General features: G+C 40.2%; 2 protein-coding genes across 2 annotated transcripts in view; both read left to right on the forward strand.

The window, feature by feature from the left end:
• The first annotated feature begins 369 nt into the window (after nt 1–369).
• Nucleotides 370–5241, forward strand: LOC311007177 (adenosine 5'-monophosphoramidase HINT3-like). The gene is made up of 10 exons (XM_084000265.1): nt 370–569; nt 1342–1459; nt 1693–1762; nt 1850–1976; nt 2072–2078; nt 3018–3187; nt 3277–3394; nt 3817–3880; nt 4088–4214; nt 4632–5241. The coding sequence occupies exons 1-10, from the start codon at nt 459–461 to the stop codon at nt 4677–4679; spliced, it is 960 nt and encodes a 319-aa protein (XP_083856391.1). The 5' UTR covers nt 370–458; the 3' UTR covers nt 4680–5241.
• Nucleotides 5242–6653: 1412 nt separating this feature from the next.
• ppp1r13bb (protein phosphatase 1, regulatory subunit 13Bb) overlaps nt 6654–13033 on the forward strand; it is a 28426-nt gene continuing 22046 nt past the window's right edge. Inside the window, exons 1-2 of the mRNA XM_084001236.1 lie at nt 6654–7069; nt 7346–7514. Coding sequence (XP_083857362.1) covers nt 7506–7514 — 9 coding nt within the window. The 5' untranslated portion in view covers nt 6654–7069; nt 7346–7505. The remainder of the gene's footprint in view (nt 7070–7345; nt 7515–13033) is intronic.

The raw sequence follows: 13033 nt of genomic DNA on the forward strand, positions 1-13033 counted from the left end.
GCATTGTCTTCTTTGTCTAGATTTTATTTTTCACATGCATTTACAATTCTGTTACTCAGTGGGAATATATACAGTATATATGTATCTTCCCATCCCAGGACTTCAAGAGTTTGTTAAACCTGCTCAGACCATACGATTTTTTTATGACAAATGTGAAAGACATAAATCCTGTTTTACCCACTTTATTTGGTATTTAGAGCATTTACAAACACTAAAAAAAAGTGGGTGTGGGGGTGGGGTAATCTACCGGGAAACTACGAAAGCACGTAGCTCCTCGTGGCTCCTGTCAGAACAGCTCCCATTCGCCCACCAATGCGGAAGTGGGCGTGTTTCCATGGGGTTGTGGCTCTATCATGATTGTGACCGGTGGGTGGGTGGCAGGAAATAAACAAGCGGCCGGTGAAGTATGTAAAAGTGAGACAGAAACCCGTCGTGTTACTTACTATGGGAAACAAACTATGGGAAACATGGCCATATGCAATCCAGACGTCAGTGAAGAAATAGTTGAAGACTGTGTTTTCTGTCTGATAGCCAACGACCGAGACAAAGAAGCGAAAGTTGTCAAAAAGGTAAGGATCCTTTTAAACAAGCGTTAAAGTGGTACAGGTACACCTAACGTTACATAGCTACACCTCAGGCTCTCATTTCAACTTAAAAGTTTCAGTATCTGACACTTGACCGTGACTTGACTTCTAATAGCCTATATAAAATAGAAACAAACAACTACAAAAAAATATTGACGCATTCAAATAAAAAAAAGAAAAGATGAAAAAGCAGTTCAGGTGTTTATTAAATTGTGTTGTGTGATGTTTGGTATACCTAGGCTTTGTTGGCAACAATGTTTTTTATATTTTGCATTTATTACAAGGTTATGGTTAGGGTAAGTGTTTATTACAAATGTTGTAATGTTACAAATTTCTGAAAATAAATCCAGTTCAAGTTTATTTGTCAGTACATTAAAAGTACAATATACCGTTGATGTACTGAAATTTTAATGTGATATGCAGGTAATGTCTACAAAATTACTGAGAACACAATAGTGAGGTAGAGTTGCACACTGTTAAAACTCTTCAAGTGTTTATTGTAGGGATCAACATTTCGATGGCATGTGTCTACAAAATTAACCATGATTATTTCAAACTCATAATATCATAAAAGTTGAAGCCGCATTTTGACTTAACTATTCCTAAGTCAAAACACAACTCAAAACACAACACAAAAAACTTTTTTTTTAGTTCCCTTTATGTTAGAGGAAGTAAATTCTGGGTAGTCCCACTTAAACCACCAAACACAGCTGTGCATTCAGTGACCTGTTGGTAAATGTGTGTGTTCTGCCCACAGAATAAAGAGCTGGTGTGTTTCACTGACATTGACCCCGCTGCTCCTCACCACTACCTGGTTGTACCCATACGGCACATACACAGCTGCTACTCTTTGGAAAGGGAACACACCGGCCTCGGTCAGTGGGGAAAACTGATCTTTACTGAACTTACTAAATGATGAATAATTATTATAATTTGCTGCTGCTCATATTACAGATTTTTGCTACATAATAACACTGCTATTCATAGCTACTCTTACCAACATTACAACTAATACACAGGTGGCAGAAGTCACGCTGCCCATCAGTACAGGTTGTATTTCTGTCCAACCACATCTTCACATTTAAATAACAAGTCATGTATCCAACAGTTGAAAGGATGGTAAAAATGGGGAGAGCTGTACTACACGAACAAGGAGTCACTGATATGACCGATATAAGGTAGGCAGAGAAAATGACAAAATAAAAGTTCAGCCGGTCAGTGTGCTGCTGATTATAGTTTAAATATTATTGTGTTTTCCTCCACAGGCTGGGGTTTCACAAACCTCCCTACATTTCCGTAGACCACCTCCACCTCCACGTGATCGCCCCCAGCAGCCAAATCTCAGACTACATGCTTTATAAATTCCTCCCAGGGACTGAGAGTTTTATCTCTGTGAGTGCTTGGGGTCAAATTTTCCAAATACATAGATGATGAAATGACTGTGTGCATCTTCCTTTGATCTTAAATACATGTGTTTTCTGTTGCAGGAGGAACGTCTACGGAATAAGTTAAAAGGGACAGTAAAACATAATGCTCTACAAGACGAGTGATTTCAAAATCTGACTGACTGTGGTTTCTGTGAGCCAGCTGTTGCCAAACTGGACTTTGGTTTATAATCAGATGAGTTGCTGAAATGGAAACAGTGATAATGAAAGACAGGAAATCAGGAAATTGAGTGTGCAAAGGACACAATGAAGGAGAGACTTTTATTATTTTTTTTAAATGTCACTGCAGAGAAATGACTACACGCTACATGAAGAGTGCTGACCATTGATGATCATGATTATCAATATGTGATGGTGGGATTGCTGAATTTTAAAATTGTTAATGTTATTAACTTAAAATGTATATATTTTTTTACTCTTTGCCTCTTTACCCATGTATTATATATTTTTTAACACATGTTAGAATATGTACAATGCATGCATAAAAATAAACTAAAACAATAAAGAAATTATAATAAGTATTGGTACATCACTCCTCCAAGACAAAGAGATTTGAGGGTGAGTAATAATCATCTCAAGGCCCTTATCATGTCACTTTATGTTGTTCTTACCATGCAGATCTTGGAGTACCTATATTTAGAGGTTAAGAGTTTTATCACTATTGGGTGTTACAAGAAAATTTGTGTAAGTGTGTGGAACTGTATTTGCACATCATTGGCATTTTATGTGCAAATCTACTTTTTCAGTCAGTACTACTATACTTCACTTTTATTCTTTATTGTCATTGTTATAAATAGGCTACCACAATATAACGAGATGACATAGAGAAACAGTGGGGGGGGGGGAATCCATCCTAGGCTACTTCTACATTTCAACAGCCTGTTGACAGCCTTTTGAAACTGGAATTAACCAGGTTTCCGTGAATGCAGCAGCAGATCGACTCGATTAGCTCTGTTTCCTGCTGGTTGTCCTGTCTCCTGCTCCACAGTCACGCCCATGTGTTACTGTCTGTTGTGTGTGAACAACACAACTTCTGAGTATCGGGTTTACAATCCGATTGTAAGGGCAGTGATGGAGTCTCAGGACGCCTCTGGGAGCGAGGACTGCCCTTTCTGCCAAATAGCAAACAGCCAGACTGACACTGAGATCCTGCTGAGTGTAAGTAGCCTACTCCGTCCCACTCACTAATAAAACTACCTACCGCAGCAGGAATTTCCCGACCTTCCTCCTCCTCTGTCTCTAAACAGGACGACGAGCTGGTTTGTTTTCGCGACGTGAAGCCCGGAGCCACTCATCACTACCTCATCATCTCCAGGAAGCACATAGACAACTGTAAAAGTCTGCAGGGGGGCGACGTCCCACTGGGTGAGCGAGTAGGAGTAGGCTACTATTGGTTTATCAATGGAGGCTGGGTCGACAGGGATTCATTGGTTACAGTAAACTGTGAGATGTCACCTCATTGGCAAATACCAAGACAGTTAAGTCAGCACTGTCAAAACTAGAAACTGGCTTGGGAGTTTTGATGTTAAATGAAGAACAATCAGAGACCCTCCAGATTTTTGTGCTTGCACCCATGGTAGCCTACCTTTATCTTAGTGATAATGGCTCCAAAAAGCTACTCATTGTATCTAAATGATAGGATCATCATTTCCTTAAGTTCTGAGACTGTATTTCCTCCATTGATTTTTAAAGTCCTTACTGATAGACAATCTGCAAGACTGAGCTGCTGAGTAATGAGTCATTTCAGCTAAATGAATGAGCCATATCCATTTTTCTTTTGTTGATAGTGGAACGCATGGAAAAAATGGGAAGGAGTGTACTGGAGAAGAATAAAATCAATGATGATGTCCGGTAAATCAATCCCCAGTGCTGAGATCACCACAGTGACCCATACCTTTTAAATGAATTACTTTGCTTCACATATTTTATTGATTTTTTCCCCAATTATTCAGTTTTTAATAACTTAGTTTGAATATTGGTAGTAATTTCAGCAATGGTCTAATTTGTTATTTACTGCTTTTTACAAGAAAAAAAAAATTCTTTGTTACATCTCTGCAGCATGGGGTTTCATGTGCCTCCATTCTCCTCTGTTCCCCACCTCCACCTCCACGCTCTGGCTCCAGCCAGTAAGATGAACATGAAGTCCCAGCTTCGCTACGGGCCACAGAGTCACTGGTTCATCACAGTGAGTCTTATCTGAACAATTATTCATGTTTTGTAGCAGCTTAAAATAACTGAGTAATTATTTCAGGTAAAAATGTGACATTATTTAGTGACATTAGCAGTTTCACTAATCAAATCAAAATATAATTATAAACATCTTTCTGTTTATGTGGTAAATCACAAATTCTAATTTAAGTTTTTTCTTTATGTACCTTTTTGTTATACTCCATATTATTATTACTTAATAGTTACTTTGTTTCTTTCTTTTGGTGTTTAATTGTGGCAGTGCACCCCAAGCTCTGATGAGCCATGATCTGTTCCTTGTTGTGCCTTGTTGGTCTGTTATTGTTGTTCTGTATAAATGTGATTCGAAATAACTTGTAATAATGAACCACAATGTTGTGAATGCTGTGTAAGCTCCCTTTCTGCTTTGTTGTAGGTAGAGAAAGTGCTTTCTCAGCTGAGGACTCGTGGGAAGGTCAAATGAAAAGTCTCAAAGTATCCAAAGGTGCAACAATCCTGCTTGATGTCAGATCATTTCTTGTGATTCTGTTTCTGTCCATCCGTCCATGAATTATCTATACTGCCACTTATCCTGTGCAGGGTCATGGAGTCTCGGCTGCAGCCTATCTCAGCTGACATAGGGTGACATGTCGCCATGCTATCGCAGTATTGACACTTTGACAGATAGAGACAAACAACCTCGCACACTCACACTCGCACCCATGGGCAAGTGCAATTTAACATCAGTTATCCACCTGAGTTGACATTGTTGTATGAATCAGTTGAAATGATTTACTGTATTTCTCCATGGTGCTTGTTATTTCAGTTGGGTCGAAGGAATAATGTTTTTTAATATGCAACCTGTCTTTGAAATGTTATTTTGTGTAACTACAACATCAATGACAGGAAAGTAACATCTTTTAGAATATTTATTCTGTATTTAAATACAAAGCTTGAAGGCTGATTTGAACACTGATGATTGATATCTATGTACAGTTGGATATAATTTATAAATCACATCTGAAGTTTCTGTTTCTGCATGTACAAACCTGTGCACACACAGATATGATTTTTATGTCTATATGAACTTTGTTCATAACGTAACACAATAACAGTTACAACTTTTTTTTTATATTAAAATAATATATATGTAATCTTGATAATAGATCTTGAGAATGCCAAATAAATGGTTAATAGATCCTAATGTGTATTTTGTTCCTCTGCCAGCAAATGTCTGATTAACACTGTCTAACCCTAACTTCCTCCATTGTATTGACTAATCCAAACTCCTGTCAACAGTCAGATCAACAAATCATGAATATACTTGTTAACAATTTGATGTATATTCCGTTGTCACCAATAATATAACTATTCACTGCCACTCAAGATGCTTTACCATGTCACACTTTTCATAACATTAGTTCTCACTATTTGCCACTTGAGGTCACTAGTGTAATTTGTTAGTCGTTTTTGTTTGCAGAAGGGGCAAGATAGGGCCCATGTGCACCACAGGGGCCTCACAAGGTAACTTTCAACTTTTATGTCTTTAGTCATAAAATAGAAAACATCAAAAACATATTGCTAGCAGGCCTTAAATCTACTCTATTTGCCACAGTCTTTGGTGGTTATACCTCCTGGCCTGAGGGAGTCCCATGCACATCCTCACATTTGCTATTGTTGCTACACCATTAAGATCATAATATCACACAGGTGGTGAGTGTACTGAACACATGGAGTGGCTGTTTTTTTTCCTTCTTCAGATATGATGTGCATGTTGAAGAAAAACACAAAAGTTCCATATGTCTGAGCAAAAAACCTTTATAACATCTGCAAACTTTCTTCACAAATTTTTAAGGCCTACATTTTGTTTGAATGTTATTCTTAATTTAATGAGCTCCATGTAGTAATAAGTAAGTAAGTAAATGAATAAATATAAATTTACATTATTTAATGTTTGATATTACCTTGCAAACATGTTTGTCAATGTTGAGAAACTGAAAAGAAAAAAGCTTCACCAAGCGATGTGTCATCATGAACTTGTTGAAACGATGAAAAAAAGAGTGTAAAAAAAAGACATCTGTTATTAATAGCTCGTGTGAAGAGTCTAGACGCTGTCATGCAGGATTCATAGCAAATTACATCATCTCATAATAACCATGTTCCCAAACTCAAACCCAAAGCTCAAATGTGCTTATCTGTTTCCAATCATGGATTCAGTGATGAACTCCAACGCACCGGCAATTGTACTTTAAATCTAATTTATCTCTCACTTGGGATGAAGAAGTGTGTGTGGGAGAAACATGGATGTATTATGGGAGAAAGCTGTAATAGCGTAATCCAGGAGTATCCTGCCTGGCACGCGGCGCTGATCTGGCCGGTGACGTTAGGTTTTTGACGTCGCGGCGTCAGCAGCGTCGCCGCGGACGCCGTGTTGTGGCCCCGCCCCTCCCTGCCGTCAACAACTGGATCCCAGCTATTTGTATTTTCATCGCTAGCCTTGCTGCTCACGGTGATTTACTGCGTTCGTTAAAAAAACAAAAAATATAAGAAGAAAAAACGAGTTAACCGACCTTCGTGGATATTTATCAATTCCCGTTTGCTTGAAGCGCACCCCGTCGATAGATAGCCTGCGCCGATGTGCAGCCAGTGCGAGCTGAAGGACCGACGGGGGAGCGGAGAGATCGCCCTGCATACCGTCCTGTAGCAGCCGCCTCTGAAACCAGCTAACACAGCTAATACTTCACTGGAGATAACGCTAGCTGGCTGGTTGGCTGGCTGGCTGGCTGGCTGACAGCTGGTCCGGTTAGCTTCGTGCCTTTTAACAGCGACGTAGAAAGATTTACTGGCTGAAACAATGAGTCGTCTCTGACATTGGTGAGTATAGTCAGCATGCTATTACATGATAACAGCAAGGCGTTGCATGTCGTGCTATTTTTTTTCTTCTTCTTGCGAGCTAACAGAGACGGGCTAACCGTCAGCTTGTTTGTAGCAGCAGCTGCACGGAGCCACGCCTGGACCATTTAAACCAGCGGTTGTTGTTTGTTTTTTTTAATCGATGGCATTATAGACGCTACTTTGACAAGGCAAATACATTATTAGTATGTTCAGTTTTTATAGTACTCAACAGAAATGCACTGTTGTGGTTCACAGAGAGGACTGCGGCCCAGTTGGTTGTCACTGGAGTAACTAGAAGCTGGAAACTAAGCGAGGTGGGTCTCGCCTCTGCGCTGGGGCCGTCGAGGATAAGCGGGTGAACCAGTGAGACACCTTGCCGATGCACCCGTAGTTTTGACCTGCCAGAGCTGCCAATATGATGCCGGTGAGTGCACAACAACTCATGCTCTCCTAGAATATATATATATATATATAAAAAAAAAAGGTTTATCATTTTTAAATCACTGCCTTCACGGTTATTGATTGACCTGCCCACTTTTATACATAATACATAATCAAATCTGTGTGTGCAAGGTGGAAGAAAACTGTCAGGTGTCATGCTCTTCAGAGGAGCAGCAGGGAGGGAGAGCATGGTCTTTGGTAAGGGCACACCTACCATTTATTATGTGGTAGCTACGTGTTTGGGATTCCTCTGTCAGTATGATAGACGTGTGGCTCCTCTGCATGAAAATGATTTAATAACAAACCATGCAGTGTTTTCTAGTTGCAGGTTCAAGCAAGACTGATGCCTGTCCATTTACTTTTCCACTTGCCGCTTCACTAACCAATGAGTGAGATCAGTTCCTGTTAGCTCAACTTTATCCACCATGAGTCTATCTATATCTCTTTGATAAGAGTCTATAGCTGCAGGACTTAAATATTTCACACTGATGAATGAATTATAGTGACTGAAGTTATGAGGAAGTGGAAATACAAACTGTGCTTGTCACAATTTGATGACTGAGGTATGAGGTATTACGGCCTATCTGTCATCCATGTGCTTTTAGCATAGGGAATAACATGTGTAGTCCTCACAAAATTGGACATTTTGCTTGCAGATATATAAAATGCAGAACAAATGTATTACAATACCATATATAGACAGCAGGATAACGTCACCCTAACCCCTTTATAATAAAGATGAATTTGTGTTGAATGAGGCTGAAATGAAACGATTGCTATTTATAAAGTAGTAGGTACAATCACAGAGCTATTTTAATTCCCTTACCTGTTGTTACTGTTCAAGACACAATGTGTAGCAAAGCAGATAGGACACCTGAATGGCAACTCTATCGGAGCAGTGCTTTGTTGGGACCTCTTTTGTTAAGATTAGTGCAAAGAATGCAGCCATAGACTGTGGGAAAAGTGACAGTAGCCTTTTTGGCCTTGAGGGAAAGAAACATGAACTGAGATGCAGGATAAGTTTACTATGGGTTCAGTTTGGTGTCATTCTAAAAGGAGGTGATTCAGTCTTTGTGACTTGTGTTTTACAGATGATTTCTTAAAAATATAGTCACCACAGTGTCATTTTTGTTTCTAATCATTAAAACAGATTCACAAGCTCAACTTCAGAGAGTCATATTAGTTACCAGGAGTACAAAGCGCTTGATATTTGCTGTTGCCATCAGGCTGGCAGGATTGAGTGTGATGGTAGCCTTGGTGCACGTTTGTGCCCTGTGGCACCAACAGGCTATCAGAGTCAAAGAGCCAGTCGAGCAGAGAGGCAGCCTCGCGCTTGGTTCTCGCGTGACTCCAGCAGCCAATGAGACCTTGGCAGATCTAGGTCTGTGTGGCTGCGTCGACAAATGCTCTGTTGTTAAGGGGAACTTTTGAGCTGAGTAGATTGTCAAGTGGCATTAATCTCACACAGTGGAGCTGGGCAGAGCGTGACTTACAGGAAAAGTAAACATTGCATCTTATTGTCGCTTTCTCGTTTTTGGAGGTAAGCTGGTTTAAAATGTCATCAGCTAAGCCTTCACAGTGATGCCTTAAAGCACTGGTTATTAAAAAGTAAAATGTCATAAATTTAATGAATGTCACTATTACTATTAAAGCCTTTTCCCCCCAAAGTCACTATGAACATATGAATGAAGAGTCAGTTATTGATTTATTTAACAACTCCCATCTGTTTTTTTCAATTGGTAAAATAAGCATTCATTATTAATTAGACTTCATTAATGCCTTCCTTTAATGCACATTAGTCAGCTTTCAAGAAAGGGACAAGCTTTTTTAACAGCTTAATACCGTACTCCCTCTTATCAGCTACCTGATATATATATACTATTTATAAATGTGTGTGTAATGTATTAATAAAGCAGCATATATAATACATTTAAATGATACGTTAAATATGTGCATAACCAGCACATACAGCATCAGAGTCAACATTGATGATTTTCATAAACCATTATCATTGAAATTATACTTAAATAGATAATGGGATAGGACATTGTGATACTGTAATGCTTCCTAATGGTAATTATCCAAACAAGGATTGATATGTTATTACCCATTCAATTCAATTCAATAGCTAAGCTGCTGTGGTTAAAGTTGTGTTGTCGTGGTCAGTCTTTCTGAAGTGTCAACATTGTGCTTAGTTTTATATGTATATAACTAGTTTGTGCTTGTGCAGTAAAGCAGCAGCACTTCTAATTCAGCTTTTGGAGCCTGGCTGGTTGAAGGGGACAGTTTGTTTCACCGTCATTTTTCATGTCATGACCTCATCTCTCCTCCATATGGTTCAGTGCCATTTTTAGCCAGATGGGCAGTGTTTGGCATATTTAGGCTGCATGAACTGTCTAGATTACACAGCACTCTCTGTTAGTCAAGGATGTTGAGAGCAACCTGCTCATGTCCCAGGCAGCGCACGGATTTATGTACGATTTGAGTTATTTTTGACCAAGATGATTAAGCAAAGTCATGCCTAATACTGGATCCAAGTGTGATAGTTCCTGTTTCATGCATTTTGGTTGAAAAGATTTTACTTGATTTATTTAATGTGAGCAGATACGTTCAGGGGTTACATTCGTCCTGGTTTATTTTTTAACATCTGTGAAAAGCAAGTTGTGAGTTTATAGGTTTGTGTTCTCAGGAAACGCTCCTCCACCAGATCTGTCTCCATCATCCCGGCTGCCTTTTTGCGAGTAAATGAATGACAGGGATGGTGAGAAGAAATGACTGTTTGAGTTATCCTCCTAGAGATCGGGCCAGCCAAGCATCCCTCTCCCTCTCAGAAGTTAAATGATAAATGCCCCCATCTCCAGACGATGCCCACTGTAGCATTATGCATCGGGCAACAGAGGCGCTATATGTTTCCCGTCATGTACGGCCGACATACAGCGTACAGATGACGGTGGCCTTGCCTGCCTGCCTGCCTGCCAGTCATAGCTGTCGCCAAACTACTCTCATTAACGGGGAGTCGTTGGTGTTGCAGCCACCAGCAAAACCTAGGGACACTAGTCCGAGAGAAGGACTTACTGGCACCCACACCCACCACTCTGTGATTCCCCCCCTCGCTTTCTCTCTCTCACTCTCTCTCGCTCTCTCTGTCTTGCTGTTTTTTCTCCCCAGCTCTCTCTCTTCCCTCCCTCCCTCTCTCTCTCCTTCCCCTCCCTCCTTCCCTCCTCCCTCCCTCCCTCCCTCCCTCTCCGAATAACACATACAGCAAGTGTATTTTCCTCCCAAGTCTCCTCTGCAGCACTTTTCTAATGCACGCACCGCTGTCGGCTTCAGAGGTCTGCCTGGGAATGGCGTAATAGTGAAGTCTCATGCCCGTGAGAGCGGCAGTGCTATGATGAAGAGGTTTGTGACTATAGTGTTGCGTGGCCTTGTTAGCCTCTCGAAAGAGAACCCCATCTGGGCGAAGGAGCACCACCGGCCGCCAAAGAAGGAGATCAGACGGAAACGGAGGGCGGTCAAGAGAGTCAAGAGCATGGGCAGACGCAACTTAGTCAGGGCGGTTCGTATTTCTCCAGTGGTCAGCCAGCTTGGACACTGGAGTTTCTTATTTTTTTTTGCACTGTCACTCTTTGAATATATTATTTGTCACATGATTTGGTTGTTTATGTTGATGCTAAGTAGTGTTCTCTACTTGCTCTCAGGGGCCATTTTCAATCAAGCCCATCATCGTGTCTGATTGGTTGATAGTTTGTGCTGATTGACAGTTTGTTTTCAAGGACACTTGGTAAAGAGTGTGTGGTAGAAGTAGAAAAAATGTTTACAGGAGTCCAGTTTTATTGTTATTATTTTTTACATGATCTTTTTGTGTATGTTATTTCATACATGGAACAATTGTATCATGTAAGAATTCATTGTATGCCTCCTACAGTCATTTCATATCAGCCACAATTTCCTCCAGAACAATTGGGGTTGGGATGTTTTGTGTTCTCTATTTTCTTTATCTTTGCATTATGTCTTATCTCATTATGCAGCTGCTAGCCTCCCAATATCCCATGGGGATTAGCAAAGTAATTACCTATCAAGTATGACTAACATCCAGCATATTCACTGTTTTTGTCAATAATGCTCTGGCAGATCAGGTCTCAAAGATGACATCTATCACTATCATCTGTCACATGTAGGTGAAGACTCATAGTTGTTTAGTTGGATGGATGGATGGATGGATGTGTGTTGGGATGGAAAGCCTGTGCACTGCCTAGGAACACAATGTTAGCCGTGCCTCCGCCTCGGCTCCAGTACCATCTCATCTCCGTCAGTTTGCAGAATTGGCTAAAACATGAGCTTTTAGGATCATTATCAGCTGAGCTGAAGTTGCACAGGGCTCCCAAGCACAAATGATCACACTGACTGTTCCAGTGATGCTGCTGCAGAAAATGTCCATGAATCACACAGTTGAATCATTACAAAGGATGAGTCACTTTGTCTCGGAGGAAGTCCCAGACTAATAATCTATACATGTCACTGCGACTATAGCGATATTATATATGACAGTGTTCTCCACTGTCAATCATTGTAGCACTACGCATGCGCCCTGAGGCCACATGTACAGTTCAGATAGCATTGAAGTGCCTGCTAAATTATGCTCGCTGAAAAAGTTAAACATTCAATATTTGCTTTTCATAAGCAAAGTAAATCAATCTGACAGTATCACTGTGTCCCTGAGAAACGAATGACCCCTGAAAACACTGAGTCATTCTACAGACTCTGTAAACAGATATTAGTAGTTTAATTATTGCCCCTTTGCAGTGTTTTTCTTTATTGCTTTTTCCCCCCACATATTTGGGTTGACACTGTAGCATATTGCTTTGTGCAGTGGGCCACATGTAAACAAAGTGGTGTAGCTGTTGGTCTAGAAAAGGGAAGTAATTTGGAAGTGTAAGTAATGCTTAATTTAAGTCTCAGTTGCTTAGATAATTACATTGAAGTTCTTTTGGCTCAGACCCCTCCCTGTTATGGCATGTTGTTCAGCCAGGGAAGCACTTACAAGAAATGTGAAAAAGTTGAGCAGGTTAAAAGCGAGCTACTAAAACACAGGGAATCCAGCTCACCCTTTCTACTCTGTTTACTGACAAATGGATGAACTCACATTCAACTTGCACAAATTTGAGCATCCCTTCAAAACTCTTTGGCTTTGTTATTGATATTTTGTCCTTTTTTTGCCCTCTCAGTCCTTTTTTTCTTAGTGGCACACTACAGTGTGGTGAATCTGTCACATAAAACAGGAAGACACACCTCAACCACCTGGAGTGCTCTGTGCCATAGAAAACAATGAAAATCTGCCACTGTAGAGGGAAAAAACATGTCATGCATGTGCTGTATCATTGAATGCAGAAGAGTTTTACTTTTTATGAAAACCAAACCAAATAACACAAGAAAAAAAAAGACAATTGTCAAATTGTAAAAAATAGTTTACATTTAAGACCTAGATTCAATGGATAATCATGT

Source organism: Trachurus trachurus (assembly GCF_905171665.1).
Source record: "Trachurus trachurus genome assembly, chromosome: 24".
Classification (NCBI taxonomy): domain Eukaryota; kingdom Metazoa; phylum Chordata; class Actinopteri; order Carangiformes; family Carangidae; genus Trachurus; species Trachurus trachurus.